At 44.9% G+C, this 16233-nt stretch overlaps 1 protein-coding gene across 5 annotated transcripts in view; it reads right to left on the bottom strand.

Annotated features, from left to right (window-relative positions):
- Positions 1-16233, bottom strand: part of ITSN2 (intersectin 2) — a 195723-nt gene that overhangs the window by 68727 nt on the left and 110763 nt on the right. For 4 of the 5 annotated variants that reach the window (XM_073568317.1, XM_073568316.1, XM_073568319.1 and 1 more), the window contains 2 exons: positions 10206-10302; positions 9223-9414 (listed from right to left, as the gene is read on the bottom strand). In XM_073568317.1, coding sequence (XP_073424418.1) covers positions 9223-9414; positions 10206-10302 — 289 coding nt within the window. Of the gene's footprint in view, positions 1-2097; positions 5074-9222; positions 9415-10205; positions 10303-16233 lie in introns of those variants that run through there. The other variant, XM_073568320.1, reaches the window with a different exon arrangement.

Genomic DNA, 16233 nt, shown 5'->3' with positions numbered 1-16233 from the left:
TCATCAAACCCTTAGAGCATAGGACTCTCGATTTTCTCAATCGCTCTATTACAAGGGTTTTTTTTTTTTTTTGCAGCATGGGACGACCGGCGGTCTGTGCTGAAGGTGGCAAGAAATAGGCGTAGTGGGGGCTGAATACTCTCTGTAAGCACTGTAATAGGTTATCCACCCCTGCCTGCTATAAATACTACAATACTACCATGACTAATTAGTAGTAATAATGTTCTTACAGCAGTTAAACCCCCCCCCGATGGAGACAATCAGAGTTAAGAAGCAGCCAGCAGAATTCTGAGTGCAGCTCTGGAGGGGACTAATGTAAAAGTCATATTACACTGCTACTATAAGGCTATGTGCCCACGTAGTGTTTAAAACCCCACACCTGAAACTGGACTCATTCCCAGAAAACGCATGTTTTTTCCGCGCGATTTTTTCGCAGTTATTATCGCATATTTCCCGCGATTTTCGTGTGCGGAATTCAAGCACTTTCCAAGCGATTTGAAGCATCGCTTGGAATGTGATTGACAGGTTGGTCACACTCGTCAAACATAGTGTTTGACAAGTGTGACCAACTTTTTACTATTGAGGCCGCCTATGCGGCATCAATAGTAAAAGATCTAATGTTAAAAATACTAAAAAAAATAAATCGTGATATTCTCACCTTCCGACGTCCCGCCCAGCCTCCCAGGGCCTCAGCGATGCTCCAGTTTCCAGTGTTGCCTTGCGAGACCATTGATGACATGAAGTCTTGCGTTACTGTAGCGGTCTCGCGAGCAATAGGGACCACTACAGTATTGCGGGACCGTGACGTCAAAGGACTCGCAAGGCATTACTGGGAACGAGAGCATCGCTGAGGCCCGAGAAGGCTGCGCGGGACGCCGGAAGGTGAATATAACCCAATTTTTTATTTTTTATTCTTTTTTTTACAGGAATATGGTACCCAGGGACTGGAGGACTGTCTCCTCTCCTCCAGGCTGTGGGTACCATCCGCACATGAGCCGTTCACTTTGCGCATGGTGGGCATAGCCACATGCGGGAAGTTACCGGATCTCATGCATTCCTATGGGTTCGGAACCGCGGCAATTCCACAAAAAGAATGAGCATGCTGCGTTTTTTTCCGCGATGCGATTCCGCCGCGGAAAAAAACGCAGCATTAGCACAGCAGGTGCGGAATGCCATAGGAATACATGGGGTGCGTTCAGTAGGAGTTTTTTAAGCGTTTTCCCAGCGTTTTCTCGCCGAAAATCGCGGCAAAACCACTTAAAAAATGCAACGTGGGCACACAGCCTTAAGGTTAAAGTATGCCAACAGTTTCCCACTTTACCCATATACACACAGATCTTTAAAAATGGCACTAATTATAAGTAAGCAGTGGAATAATCCCAGGATCTCAAATGTTACTATAAAACCTTTTTTTTCTGAAGTTTAATAAACTATTCTTGAACGCCCCATATTTATCCACTAATGATACTTGTTGGTAGATAAGAACATGAGCATGTAGCCCTATGGTCCTATATATAAGGAATGAGCTGAATGTATACTGCTGCGGGGTGCAAGGATCGCGGCTTATATACTGTAAACACGTCCATATTCTATATGAGCGCAGACATTTTCTACCTAATAAATTAATCAGATTACTAAATTTTGGTTGTCACCGTTTTGTACCCTTCCTAGCTGGCTTTATTAATCAGATCCCTAAATCTTGGTTGTTACCATTTTGTACCCTTCCCAGCATGCTTTAGTAATCAGATGCCTAAATCTTGGTTGTCACCATTTTGTACCCTTCCCAGCATGCTTTAGTAATCAGATCCCGAAATCTTGGTTGTTACCATTTTGTACCATTCCCAGCATGCTTTATTAATCAGATCCCTAAATCTTGGTTGTCACCATTTTGTACCCTTCCCAGCATGCTTTAGTAATCAGATCCCTAAATCTTGGTTCTCACCATTGTGTACCCTTCCCAGCTTGCTTTAGTAATCAGATCCCTAAATCTTGGTTCTCACCATTGTGTACCCTTCCCAGCTTGCTTTAGTCATCAGATCCCTAAATCTTGGTTGTCACCATTTTGTACCTTTCCCAACTTGCTTTAGTAATTAGATCCCTAGATCTTGGTTGTCACCATTTTGTACCCTTCCCAGCATGCTTTAGTAATCAGATTCCTAAATCATGGTTGTCATCCACACGTCCCAATCTTAGCTTTTATTAAAGGAATTGTCCCCTCCTCTAAATTGATAACCTATATTTCAGGATAGGTCATCAATATCAGTTCGGTTGGCGTGTGATGCCCGACACCTCCACTGACCACTTGCTCTCGATGCCCTTCATCTATCTTGTGGCTAGCTCATCAATATGAAATAAGTGGACAATCCTTTTAACCATATTGCTAAAGCTTGCTTTTCATCCGCTTACTTAATCAGATTACTACAAGCTGGTCATCCTCATATACCAACGATCCCAGCTTGATTTATTAACCAGATTTTTAAAGCTAGGTTATGATATCGTGGTATAGCACACGTACCAGATTGCATTATTAGTTAGATTGTTTTACAGCTTGGTTGTCATTATACCAGCCCCCATCCCAGCTTGCTTTATTAATCAGATTTCTAAAGCTTGGCTGTCATCGTATAGTCTCCATCCCAGCTTGCTTTATTATTTTTTTTTTTTGTATAGTCCCAAACCTAAACATTTTTAAAGTTTTTTTTTCATCATACTTGTCCCCATCCCAATTGTTATATTAATTAGATTTCTAAAGCTTGAATGTCATCATAGCAGATCCCATCTCAGCTTTATTAATCAGATTATACTAAACAGTAAATTAAGAGGAGAAGCTATTAGGAGTCTAACGGCTTCATCACGCAGTACGATCTTACAATATCACCTCGATTCAGAACGAACTAGGCAGCAACTGTACTATAGCACTAAAGAACGTAAAACAAAACTAATCATTTAAACATGTGCAAACCAGTATTCCAATTCAATAGGTAGTAGAATACATACAAGAGACCATTTACAACTTGATATTGTCATCATATTAAAATATTAAAGCAGATAACAAGAATTTAAAAAAAAAAAAAAAAAAGTGTCTGGCTTTATCTCTAGAAACAGTGCCCATCAACCCATGGGCTTTGTCTGTTATTGCAGCTCAGTTTCTTTCACTTTAATATGGCTTAAAAGGTATTCTCAAGTTGTCTCTTGAGCAGCTCAAAACTCTGCAGTCTCCATACTTCCTGGTTTACGGGAGGTCGGGTTTTCCTCCTCCTTTAGTGACAGTTCTGCCGATAGCAGGGCAGTACTATTAGTAGAACTATGCAGCTCGGCACGACATCTGCTGTAACACACTCAGCTATCAGTGGTTAGTTCTGGAGTGGACACTGCTATCACAATATTTACATATAAAGATAACAGGACATTTGAACAAGCACAGGGCTCTTGACAGTGAGAGCAGTGATACTACTGTGCACCAAGGATTGTGATTTTACAGGATTGATAAGAAAAGCTCATCAGAAGCTGGGAGGAAGTTGAGCAGCTAACTGAAGTACAGAAATAAACGGGCTGGAGAGAGGAGGCTGGGATATTAAGAGTAAACCCATCTACTGGAATGTAACTACTGGGGCTAGAGTATGGGCAAGCACTGGTTGCCGAGCACCATGGAAACCAGCTGTACACTATGAAAGGTAAAAGCTCTCATTGCAAGAGACTGACAGAAAATAGAAAAAGCAAGTCAATTGCAAACTTGCTTGTTTTCATTCTGTCTAATTAACGCAACTGAATAACTTGAGCATACCTCTTTAAGCTGCAATAACAGCCAGCAGTTTCTAAACAGGAGGGCTTTTTTTTCCCTCATGATAATTATTGTGTGTTTATATAGAACTGCAAGTAAAATGAATACAATCTTATTGTAATGCAGCCAGCTCTGCTACATGTAACACCATATATTTTTTTTTTTTCTTGCAAGTGGTAGCAATGCTCCACAAGCAATACCTAGTAATGATTGCAATACTTGTTTTGGCTAAATACTTTTTTTGGCAATATTGTACCTTTCTATACCAATTTTGTATAAACTTTGGTGGTATAGAGAAAAGAAAAACTACAGCTAGATCTGAATACAGAATGCAAAACTTGGTCAGAATGTGCATTATTTCCACCCATGATTATGGCATCACCAGTAAATCATGCATCAGTCACTGGAAAAACTAGACGACAACCTATTTGACCAATACTCCAGCTCCCACTGCATAATCACCAATCCTTTTTTGGAGGAAAGTAGATATACAATATAAAAAAAGATAAAATATGGTGATTTTTTTTTGTTTGTACTCTTAGGCAGAGATGCTTTAAAGCTGTGGTCCCCAATGTAACCCACCACAACTTTCAGCAAGTCCGGTCAAGGCATCATGGGAGTTATAGTTTTGCAAAAGCTTATACGGATTCCAAAAGATGATAATTGACTGAAACATCTTCCTTCCCAAAAATATATAGTACCCCTATTGTGGTGTCAAAAGAACACCCCTCCCCCTCCCAAAAAAAAAACAAAAAACATAGTAAACAATTGCACTAGTGTTCACGTTGCAGCCAAACACATGGTTTCTTGCAGAAAAGGGAACCAACATAAGGTTCCCTTAGTACTACAGGGACTAAAAGTCCCAGGTAATGACTGTATATTACCGTCATTGTAAGCAGAAATAAAGTAATGACAATGTGACATCAAAGAGAGGCGGATTAGTGGGTCTTTGTGTGCCCAGACCCCGTAAGACAAAGCTGCAATTAGAACCCGGGAGGTGCAAGCAGCGCAACATTCAGCGGCACGAGGTTCTAGTAGGCAGAGCTAACAAACCACCGTAAGCCAAGCGGCAAAGCTATGGAAGACCCACAAAGACCCACTATCCTTCCACACATAAAATGAAAACCAAAAGGCAACATGGTAAGGTGATGCTTGGCGTGATCTCGTCAGAAGGCTACGCGGTTTTTTTTTCGATTGGATTTGAAGCCAACGATCGAGGCGCTCTCCACACTATAGTCATACACTTGGATAGTGGGTCTCTGTGGTGCTTTCATACAGGAAGACAAGGCTGTGTCCTGGAAATAAAGCAGAGAACATGGCGACCATTAAATCATAGGTTATCACACAAGCAAAAGTAAAATAAAAAAGGAAACAAAAACATACAGATATACAGAGGAAAGCTGTCCATCATCAACGGGTTATCATCTACTGCACAACCCGTTTAAGCATCCATAACAAAAGTAATAAACAACCCATCTCCCCCACAGGCATCATGTCTCCGGGCAGTCTAGAAACATTTTTAATGTTATGTGACTGCTGCAGCAAATGTCACGGTTAATCTTACTGACAGATTCCCTTTAAATAGTAGTCAGTCCACAGCTGCCATCCTTCACTGGGATTCTGAGGCTTTTACTGACATTTACTTACTGTATATACTTGTGTATAAGCCGACCCGTGTATAAGCCGACCCCCCTAATTTTGCCACAAAAAAACTGGGAAAAACTTATTGACTCGCGTATAAGCCTAGGGTGGAAAATGCAGCAGCTACTGGTAAATTTCAAAATAAAAACAGATACCAATACAAGTAAAATGAATTGAGATATCAGTAGGTTAAATGTTTTTGAATATCCATATTGAATCAGGAGCCCCATATAATGCTCCATACAGTTCATGATGGCCCCAAGATGCTCTATATAAAATACACCACATATAATGCTGCACAAAGGTTAATAATGCCCCCATAAGATGCTCCATAGAATATGCCCCATATAATGCTCCTTAAAGGTTATGGCCCCATAAGATGTTCCATAGATTATGCCCCATATGCTGATCCATAGATTATGTCCCCATATGCTGCCCCATAAGATGCTCCATAGATTATGCCTCCATATGCTGCCCCATAAGATGTTCCATACAATATGCTCCATAAAGGTTATGGCCCCATAAGGTGCTCCATAGAATAGGCCCCATATGCTGCCCCATAGGATACTCCATAGATTATACCCCCATAAGATGCTCCACAGTTTATGCCCCATATGCTGCTGCAAATAAAAAAAAAATGAAGTACTCATCTCTCGTCGCTGATGGGCAGGTGCCGGCGTCCTGAGCAGGCGGGGGCCAGTGCCGGTGTCGCTGCTGGCTCAGGGCCCCGGCACCTGAGATATTCACCATCGCTGTGCGCCGCTCTGTCTTCAGGGTCCTCTGTCAGTGACTGTTCAGGCAGAGGGCAAGGCGCGCACTTACGTCATCACGCCCTCTGACCTGAACATCACAGCTAGAGGACGCGGAGGACAGAGCGACGTGCAGCGGTGGACCGGGGACAGGTGAATATCACATATACTTACCCCCTCCTGGCGTGGTCTCTGCAGCTCCCCTGCTTCTCCGGCAGCTATTCCTTCCTTCAGCGGTCATGTGGTACAGCTCATTAAAGTCAAGAATATGCACATATTCATGTACTATAATACTGCTCCCAAAGGCCAAGAATATAACTACTATAATACTGCCCCTATGTACAAGACTATAACTACTATAATACTGCTCCTATGTACAGGAATATAACTACTATAATACTGCCCCTATGTACAAGAATATAACTACTATAATACTGCTCCTATGTACAGGAATATAACTACTATAATACTGCTCCCAAAGGCCAAGAATATAACTACTATAATACTGCCCCTATGTACAAGAATATAACTACTATAATACTGCCCCTATGTAGAAGAATATAACTACTATAATAATGCTCCTATGTACAAGAATATAACTACTATAATACTGCCCCTATGTACAAGAATATAACTACTATAATACTGCCCCCTATGTACAAGAATATAACTACTATAATACTGCCCCCTATGTACAAGAATATAACTACTATAATACTGCCCCTATGTACAAGAATATAACTACTATAATACTGCCCCCTATGTACAAGAATATAACTACTATAATACTGCTCCTATGTACAAGAATATAGCGACTATATTACTACTCCTAAGTGCAAGATTACAATAAGTATGTTACCGCACTATAGACAAAAACATAACTGGTCTTCACAAGGACGGTAACGCACACATGGAAAAAAATTTGCAAACCCAAGTTTTCAGCATTAAGGCTACTGTATGTGCCCACGTTGCTTTTTTGATGCAGAATATTCCGGAGCAGAAATGCACACCCTCTTCTTGGGAAAACGCATGCGTTTTATGACGCGCTTTGGTAAGCGTTTTTAACGCTTTTGTTAAACGTTTTAGCATGCGTTTTCCTATGCGTTTTTGCAATACAACTGTATGTATGCGGAAACGCAAAATAATGAACATGCAGCATTTTTTCAGCTAAGCGTTTCCACAGCGGATGAAACTTAATTTTTCCGTCTTCTGTGACATCCCTGTAAAAGCCTCGACTGCGTGGCATACATATCATCACTGCAGAACACAAAATATGCACTGCCGCAATACACTGCAACATAAGTACTGCCAACAATTCCTGTAAATGCCCAGGTTACATTATCTGCACTGTAAATGCTGTTTTATTGCTCACTCTGTCCATATCACCAATGAAGAGCAAGTGATCAGTAACTAGTGACCTGATCAATAGGGATTACAAAAGTCAGCGCTGCTCAGGGCAGAAAAGTCACAGACAGTGGGTGAAATAAGTATTGCACACGTCATCAATTTTCTAAATAAATATATTTCTAAAGACACTATTGACATGAAATTCTCACTAGATGTCAGTAACAACTCATCCAATCCACAGAGGCAAAGAATTTAATTTATGGACATCTATGGTTATTTATGTGTAATAATGAGAAATTACACAGAGAGAAAGTATTGACCGCACTTACTGAAATTTGATTATTACTTCGCAGAAAAGCCTTTGCTGGTGATGACAGTTTCAAGATACCTCCTGTATGGAGAAACTAGTTGCAGGCATTGCTCAGGTGTGATTTTGGCCATAAATTTTCTATTGGATTCAGGTCCAGTGATTGGCTCAGCCATTCTAACATCTTTATTTACTAAGAGTTTTCATGGCTGTGTGTTTGGGATCATTGTCTTGCTGAAATGTCCACCCTTGTTTCATCTTCATCATCCTGATAGATGGCAGATTTTAATCAAGAATGTCATGATACAGTTGGCCATTCATCCTTCGTTCAATCACATGAAGTTTCCCAGTGCCGTATGCTGAAAAACGGCCTCATACCATGATGTTTCCACCTCCAAACTTCACTGTTGGTATGGTGTTTTTGGAGTGACATACAGTGCCTTTTGGCCTCCGAACACGGTGTGTATTATGGTATCCAAAGAGTTCAATTTTGATCTTATCTGACCAGACTATTTTCTCCCAGTATTGCACAAAGTTGTCTAAATGTTTTTGTGCAAACTGTAAATGCGCTTGAACATGCTTTTGTTCAGTGTGGTGAGCGAGCACACAGGCCATGGAGGTTGAGTGCATTACTTTTTCTTTGAAACAATTATACCTGCTGATTCCAGGTGTTTCTGTAGTTTACCACAGGTAGTCCTTGACTCTTGGACAACTCTCTTGATAATTATTTCCCTCCTGTCTGAAATCTTGCAGAGAGCACCTGGCTATGGCCGGTTTATGGTGAAAATTATGCTCTTTCCACTTCTGGATTATGACCTCAACAGTGCTCAGTGATATCTTCGATAGTTTAGAAATTCTTTTGTACCAATACCATCAGTATGCTTTACAGCAATAATGTTGTGAAGGTCTTGAGACAGTTCACTGGTTTTTCCAATCATGAGATGTTTCTTGCGTGGCACCTTGGTAATGAGACACATTTTTATAGACCAACAGTTGATCCAGCCGATATTATCTGTCATTAAGAGAAGGATTGCTTTCTAATAACTGATAAATTTCAGCTGATTTTCCATGGATTTTGGCACTTCTCTTCACATGTTCAATACTTTTTTCCACTGTAATTTTTCATTATTACACATAACTTAGTTTATGGACAGCTATGGTTTGATTTCGTTGCGCATTGGATAGGTTATCGACATCTGGTGAGAATTTCATGTGAATAGCACCTTTAGAAACAGATTTACTTAGAAAATTTGCTGACGTGTTCAATACTTATTCATCCGCTGTATGCAACACTAACATGTCTCATAAGAAAACCTATCACTTTATCCTCTTTTTAAAATATCAACACAGATCAACTTCAGTGCACGTCAAGATGTGAGTGATTAGGGGTCACTACTCACACTGCTGGCTGGGGTCACATTCTGTCGTCATCTTGACGTAATTAGAAGGAAACAGGCCTGTGATGCCGTTGATCTCCCCTTGCCACCAGTCTGCATCGTCCTTGTTGATGACATTGATGAGCTGTCCTTTGCCAAAATTCAGTTCGTCCTCGTTATTGGCAATATAGTCATACATCGCTATGACCTGACACACTGAGGAGGGTAAAGAGACGGGATTTAACAGCATTGGAAAGGTATCGGACCACCGTAAGGAACGTGTAAGAACTTATGGGGGTAAAAGCCAGAGAAGGTTAAAGGGAACCTGTCTATATTAGCAAATACTTCCAATTAGAAAAGTAGTATAGTTCTTCTGATTCGCTGTGTCGCTTACCCCTTGTGCAGGGAATTGTAAAATCTTAGGTATCCATGGTTTTAACCACTGATATCGTGACAGTTAGCTATTTGCTGATGGTCCTAACCATGGATACCTAAGTTACTGCAATGCCTTGCACATGGGGTAAGAGACATAGCAAATCAGAACTATCATAAATTTCTATTTGGAAGAATTTTGCTAATATTATTACACTTACTACATAATGGGATAGGATTTTGGAGATTGGACTACCCATTTTAAATCTATACTAGAAACATTTTTGGCAATAAACATTTTTGGAAAAACCACAATGTCCCAATGTTTAGTAAAAAAATAAAAAAAAGAAGAAATTTAGCAATTCTCAGGCTGACGAAATGGACTTATCGTGATTGGTGGATTCCGTGTCCTTAACGGTGTCCAGAGGTGTTACCTGTCAGAGCAATCTGGTCTCTAATGAAAATGAAACTGCTGTAAACTCTTTGGAGTCTAAATTAGTCTCAGTGGTCAGTGTGAAAACTACAAGATTACTAATTTTTATTTAATTACAGATCATGTAATAAAAAACAATATAGAGATATATATATATATATATATATATTTATTTTAGTTTATCTTTAAAACAAATTCATACCTGGTGTTAATGCTGGAGCTACCTTGTCGTTACTTGGTCCTAGTAATTTAACATGGGAAGCCGGAAACCATCCCTTCTGCCGCTTCTTGCCTCTGGCCTGAAGAAGGAGAATCACACAAAAATGTATCCTCTGGAATAGTACATGAGTGTAGTGTATCGCATCACTCTGCAATTACTGTTCTGCTCCATGGCAGACCTATAAATAAAACTTTTTACCGGTTGCACAGAGCCTTGGATACACAAACTGCATCCGCATCCCCCTCCTCCTCTGCAGGGGACAAGTTGCTAAACTATTCTGGCATAGTTTCTCCGATTTTATTTCTCCTACGCCTCATTGGGGGACACAGACAGTGGGCTTGGAGAAAAGATGGATTTTTGGTTCTTACCGTAAAATCTCTTTCTTGGAGCCTTCATTGGGGGACACAGAACACCATGGGTGTATGCTGCTGCTGCTAGGAGGCTGACACTATGCAAAACAAGAACATTAGCTCCTCCCTGGCAGTATACACCCACCGACAGGCACTAGGCACCTCAGTTGGTGCTAAAGCAGTAGGAGAAGAAACGGAAACTCTCTAAATATATGTACCAACCCAACAGGGGACTCAAAGACCCAACACGGTACCATTTAAACAGGGAGGGTGCTGTGTCCCCCAATGAAGGCTCCAAGAAAGAGATTTTACGGTAAGAACCAAAAATCCATCTTTCTTTATCGCCTTATTGGGGGACACAGAATACCATGGGACGTTCCAAAGCAGTCCCAAGGGCGGGAACAGCAATAAGGAACGAAAGAACAGGAAAGGCTTAGGTCGGCCGGTGCGCCACCGCCGCCTGCAGAACCTTCCTACCAACAACTGCATCAGACGAGGCCTGGGTATGAACCCTGTAGAACCTCGCAAATGTGTGCAAGGATGACCAGGTCGCGGCCCTGCAAAGTTGCAGAGCCGAAGCCTGGTGTCGAACGGCCCACGAAGCTGCCACAGCCCGGGTGGAGTGAGCTCTCACTCCCGGAGGGGGCCGTCTTTCCTGAAGTCGGTATGCTTCCTGAATGGTAGAACGAATCCAGCGAGCGATAGTGGATTTGTATGCCGGAAGCCCTTTCCTGTGACCTTCAGAGATGACCAGCAATGAATCGGATTGACGAAGTGAAGCGGTCCTAGCGAGGTAGACACGCAAGGCTCTAACAACATCCAGCTCGTGGAGTGACCTCTCAAGAGGGTGAGAAGGAGCTGGACAAAACGATGGAAGAACGATATCCTCGTTGATGTGAAAGGAGGAAACCACCTTTGGCAGGAAGGAAGAAACGGGCCTGAGGACGACTTTATCCTGATGGAGCACCAGATAAGGAGAACGGCATGACAAGGCCGCTAACTCAGAAACTCTTCTGATGGATGTAATGGCGATCAAAAAGGTCACCTTCCATGACAGAAGCGACAAAGGAATGTCCTGGATGGGTTCAAACGGCGCCTTTTGGAGAGCGCCAAGAACGAGATTGAGATCCCACGGTTCTATTGGTGAATGATGAGGAGGAGCCACATGAGCGACTCCTTGGAGGAACGTCTTAACCTGCGGTAAGGAAGCGAGCTCTCTTTGAAAGAGGATAGACAAGGCAGAAACCTGGCCCTTCAGGGTGCTGAGAGACAGACCCGAATCTAAGCCAGACTGGAGAAAACCCAGTAAGGATGGAATGGAAAAGGCCATTGGAAAAACTTTATCGTCGCACCAGCGGAAAAAAGCCTTCCAACACCTGTGGTAAATGCGGGAAGAGGCTGGCTTCCTAGCTTTGATCATCGTCTGAATCACCTGGTTGGAAAAACCTGATTCTCTTAGGATTGCGGCCTTAACGGCCATGCCGTTAAATTCAGAGACCGAGAATTCTCGTGGTAAAGGGGGCGTTGCGAGAGAAGATCCGGACGGACTGGAAGTCTCCAGGGAACGTCCGCGAGCATGTTCACCAGTTCCGCATACCAAGGCCGTCTCGGCCAGTCTGGAGCCACAAGAATTACTGGAACGCCTTCCGATTTTATCTTCTTGACCACTCTTGGGATCAAGGCAAGAGGTGGAAAAAGATAAGGGAGTTGGAACTGGGACCACGTAATTACTAGAGCGTCGCAAGCGACGGCTAGAGGGTCCCTGGACCTGGCTACGAAGCGTGGAACTTTGTGGTTCATCCGAGATGCCATGAGGTCGACGTCCGGAGAACCCCAGCGCTTGCATATCTGATCGAAGACTGAGGGATGGAGAGACCATTCGCCTGACGCTAGGCCTTGACGACTCAGAAAGTCGGCTGCCCAGTTTTCCACCCCTGGAATGTGAACGGCGGAGATTGCTGGGACGTAACGTTCCGCCCAGCGCAGAATCCTGGCCACTTCTGACATGACTTGGTGGCTGCGCGTGCCGCCCTGATGGTTTATGTACGCCACAGCCGTGGCGTTGTCCGACTGAATGCGGATCGGCTTGCCGACGAGAAGGGGTTGCCAGCGAAGAAGGGCCAGAAAGATTGCTCTGATCTCGAGCAGATTGATAGGAAGAAGAGCTTCCTGAGGGTTCCAGTGTCCTTGAGTCGTCCTCTGATGAAAAACCGCTCCCCAACCCAGGAGGCTGGCATCGGTGGTGATGACTTGCCACCGAAGCGGGAGGAAGGACCTCCCTTGGAGGACTGATGAAGACATCGTCCACCAAGTGAGGGATTGCCTCACTTTGAGAGGGAGAATTGGCCGGTCTAAGGACCTCGACGTCTTGTCCCAGGCTGAAAGGAGGGACAGCTGAAGAGGACGAAGGTGAAACTGTGCAAAGGGCACTGCTTCCAAGGAAGCTACCATCTTCCCCAGAACTTTCATGCAGAATCGAAGGGGAATGGGCGTCGGCCGTTTGAGGGCTCGAATTCCTTTGAACAGAGCCGCAAATTTTTCCCTCGGAAGAAACACCCTGGCCAGGTTCGTGTCGAACTCCATGCCTAAAAAGGTCAGACGCTGAGTGGGGCTGAGGACGGACTTTTCTTTGTTGACTAACCATCCGAGACGGTCGAGAGTATCCAGGGTTATCTGAAGACTTAGGAGACAGTCTTGACGGGACGAGCCCTTGATTAAGAGATCGTCCAGATAAGGAATGATGAGAATCCCTCTGGATCGAAGGATGGCCATGACCGTCGCCATCACTTTCGTGAAAACACGGGGAGCGGAGGCTAGGCCGAAAGGGAGAGCCGTGAACTGGTAATGATCGTCCTGAATCGCAAACCTGAGATATTTCTGATGCTGCAAGCAAACAGGGATGTGAAGATAGGCATCCCGTATGTCCACAGAACAGAGAAATTCTCCAGGCTCCATTGAGGCTATCACCGATCGAAGAGACTCCATTTTGAAGTGAAGAATCTTCACGTGGCGATTGAGCAACTTGAGGTCCAGGATTGGCCGCAGGGAACCGTCTTTCTTCGGGACTACGAAGAGATTTGAGTAGAACCCTGAAAACCGTTCGTCTGAGGGAACGGGAACAATGACTCCGGCGGAAAGAAGGGAGGAGACGGCCTGAAAGAATCCTGGAATGTGGGACCGTTGTCTTGGCGGACGAGAAAGGAAAAAACGCCTGTCTGGCGGGGAAGAAAATTCTATCTTGTAACCGGATGCGATGATTTCTCTGACCCAAGCGTCGTCGACAACCGACAGCCAAGCGTCCACGAAAAAGGAAAGTCTGCCTCCCACCCTGGAAAAATTTCCAGGTGGGGGTGCCCCGTCACTTGGAGGCAAACCTACCGGAACGGGCATCTGAGGACCTGGAGTATTGTCCTCTAGATCTCCAGCGGGGAGCGGGCTTGTAAGAAGGTTTCTTCTGCTCTCGCTCCCTAGAAGCGGAAGGACGCTCTTGCTGGACAGATCTCTCTGTGGACGAGAACGGACGAAAGGGCCTAAATGGCCGAAAACCCTTTCTATTAAAGAAGCGTCTTGGTCGAGACTGGGGGAGAGAAGTACTTTTACCCCCAGTGGCATCGGAAATTATTTGATCCAGTTTGGCCCCAAAGAGCCTAGAACCATGGAACGGCAGATTGGTGAGCGACTTTTTTGAGGTGGTATCCGCATTCCATGACTTTAGCCAAAGAACTCGGCGTACAGCTACTATATTGCTGTTAGCCCTAGCTACACAACCGGCCGCATCTAAGGAGGCGGCTAAAAGGTATTTACCCGCGTGATTAATTTGATCTGCCAGATCTGCCAGCTCGTCCTGGGGAGCTGCCGCTAAGATGCCCCTGCGAAGAATTTTTGCCCAAGCCGAAATGACTTTAGCTACCCAGGAGAAAGCGAAAATAGGGCAGAGGGAGGCACCGGAGGCCTCAAAGATAGACTTCGCCAAAGATTCTAACTGCCTGTCCGTCGGATCCTTAAGCGATGCACCGTCTGGAAGGGACAGAACTGTCTTAGAGGCTATGCGAGAAACGGGAGGGTCCATTTAGAAAGCAAATCAGCCTCAAATGGGTACAAAACATCCAAATACCTGCGGCCGGAAAAACGCTGCTCAGGGTGCTCCCAATGTTTGGCTAGAGTAGTATCAAACTCGTAGTGGTTCGGAAAAGTTTTAGATGGAGGTTTTGACCGTTTAAATGGAACAGAACATTCCTGAGGAAGGGGCTTGTCCTGCTTAATCTCCAGGGTTTGGAAGATGGCTGAGAGAAGACTATCGACCATACTTCGTGTTTTAGACATGTCATCTGCTTCTGAACTAGATCCTGATTGTGGATCGTCGTCTGACCCAAGGTCGTCCACTGAAGGAGACGGACCCCTGGGTGAAGCAGACGGGCCTAGCGAACTGGAAGACGAGCCCGATAGGAGACGCTTCCTGGACATCCTATTCGGCCTGTCCCTCTGAAGGTCGCGGTCAGGAGCGGACGACTCACCCTGAGAGGCGGTCGGAGCAGCGGTGGCTGAAGATAGCTGAGGCAAACGTTCTAGGACCTGGACCAGGGACTGAGAAACTTTGGTCAGATCGGATACCGACTGAGACATGGCTACGGCCCATTCTGGGAGAGGAGAAGTACCCCCATCACGGGGATCTGTGTACTCCTGAGAGGCCGACATAGCTGAAGGACTGCAGGACGGGCAGAAAGGAGATGGCTGACCTGAAGCCCACTTCCTTTTACAGCGAGCACAGGCGTAATGAGTAGCGGTGGGCCTGAAACAGAGATCCCCTGCAGGGTAGGGCATAAGGAAAACTGCGCTGAATGTCCGCGGAAATTGGGGAAAGAACTGCGGAGGAGGGCTAATATCTCTGCATAGAGCAGAGCCTACCTAGTTCCGGCGAGCAGCAGAAACGCTGAAGTGTCCCCCAAGCAGCGCAGAAAGCAGGACCGAAGAAACAGGAAATGCCTGATGAGGTCAGCGGTGGGCGGAGCTTAGCGGCTGAGCCGCAATTGGAGCAGAGATGAAGGAAGGGGATGAGGAGCCCTGTGATGGGCTAAAAAAGGCGCGAGGAAAGCGCGCTCAGAAAGAGGAGGAGGCGCTCTGAGAGCGGGCAACAAAGTGAAAGTAAAAAAGCAGCGCCGCAGCCCCGTGATTAAAACGCCCAGGAGGAGAAGAGAAAGTCCCTGTAATGGAGGTACTGGCGCGCAGGAGAGCTGTGGGAAAACATGGCCAGCTATGAAAACAGGGAGAGAAAAAACCCCTGTATTCAGCCTTGTAATATGAGTGGAGAGGCGCGCGGCTGGTGAGAGCGGCGCCCGACAGGCAGGTGAGGGGCGGGAAATTCAAATCCTGGTGATGTCCAGTTACCCACCAATGTGCCTTTTTGGGGATGCTGCGGGCTGGAGGGATCGTTCAGGCACCTACCTGAAGTCCCTGAAGAGGATGACCACAGGGGCCTCTCACCTGTCCTCTGTACCCGCTTTCTGTAGAAGACGGCATTAACCTCTTGATGTCGAGGGGAATCTTGCGATCGCCGTCTTCCTCTCAGCCCTGTCCCGAGAGAGGGGTGAGGAGGGGGATTTTTGGCAAGGACCAGCCACCTGTCCGCGTCCCATAGCACCCGGAGGTGATATGGGACAAAG

This window comes from Dendrobates tinctorius, unplaced genomic scaffold, assembly GCF_039654945.1.
Source record: "Dendrobates tinctorius isolate UK_male_01 unplaced genomic scaffold, ASM3965494v1 ptg000021l, whole genome shotgun sequence".
Classification (NCBI taxonomy): domain Eukaryota; kingdom Metazoa; phylum Chordata; class Amphibia; order Anura; family Dendrobatidae; genus Dendrobates; species Dendrobates tinctorius.
The sequence above is the reverse complement of the archived record's forward strand: the minus strand, read 5'-3'. Positions and strand labels throughout refer to the sequence as shown.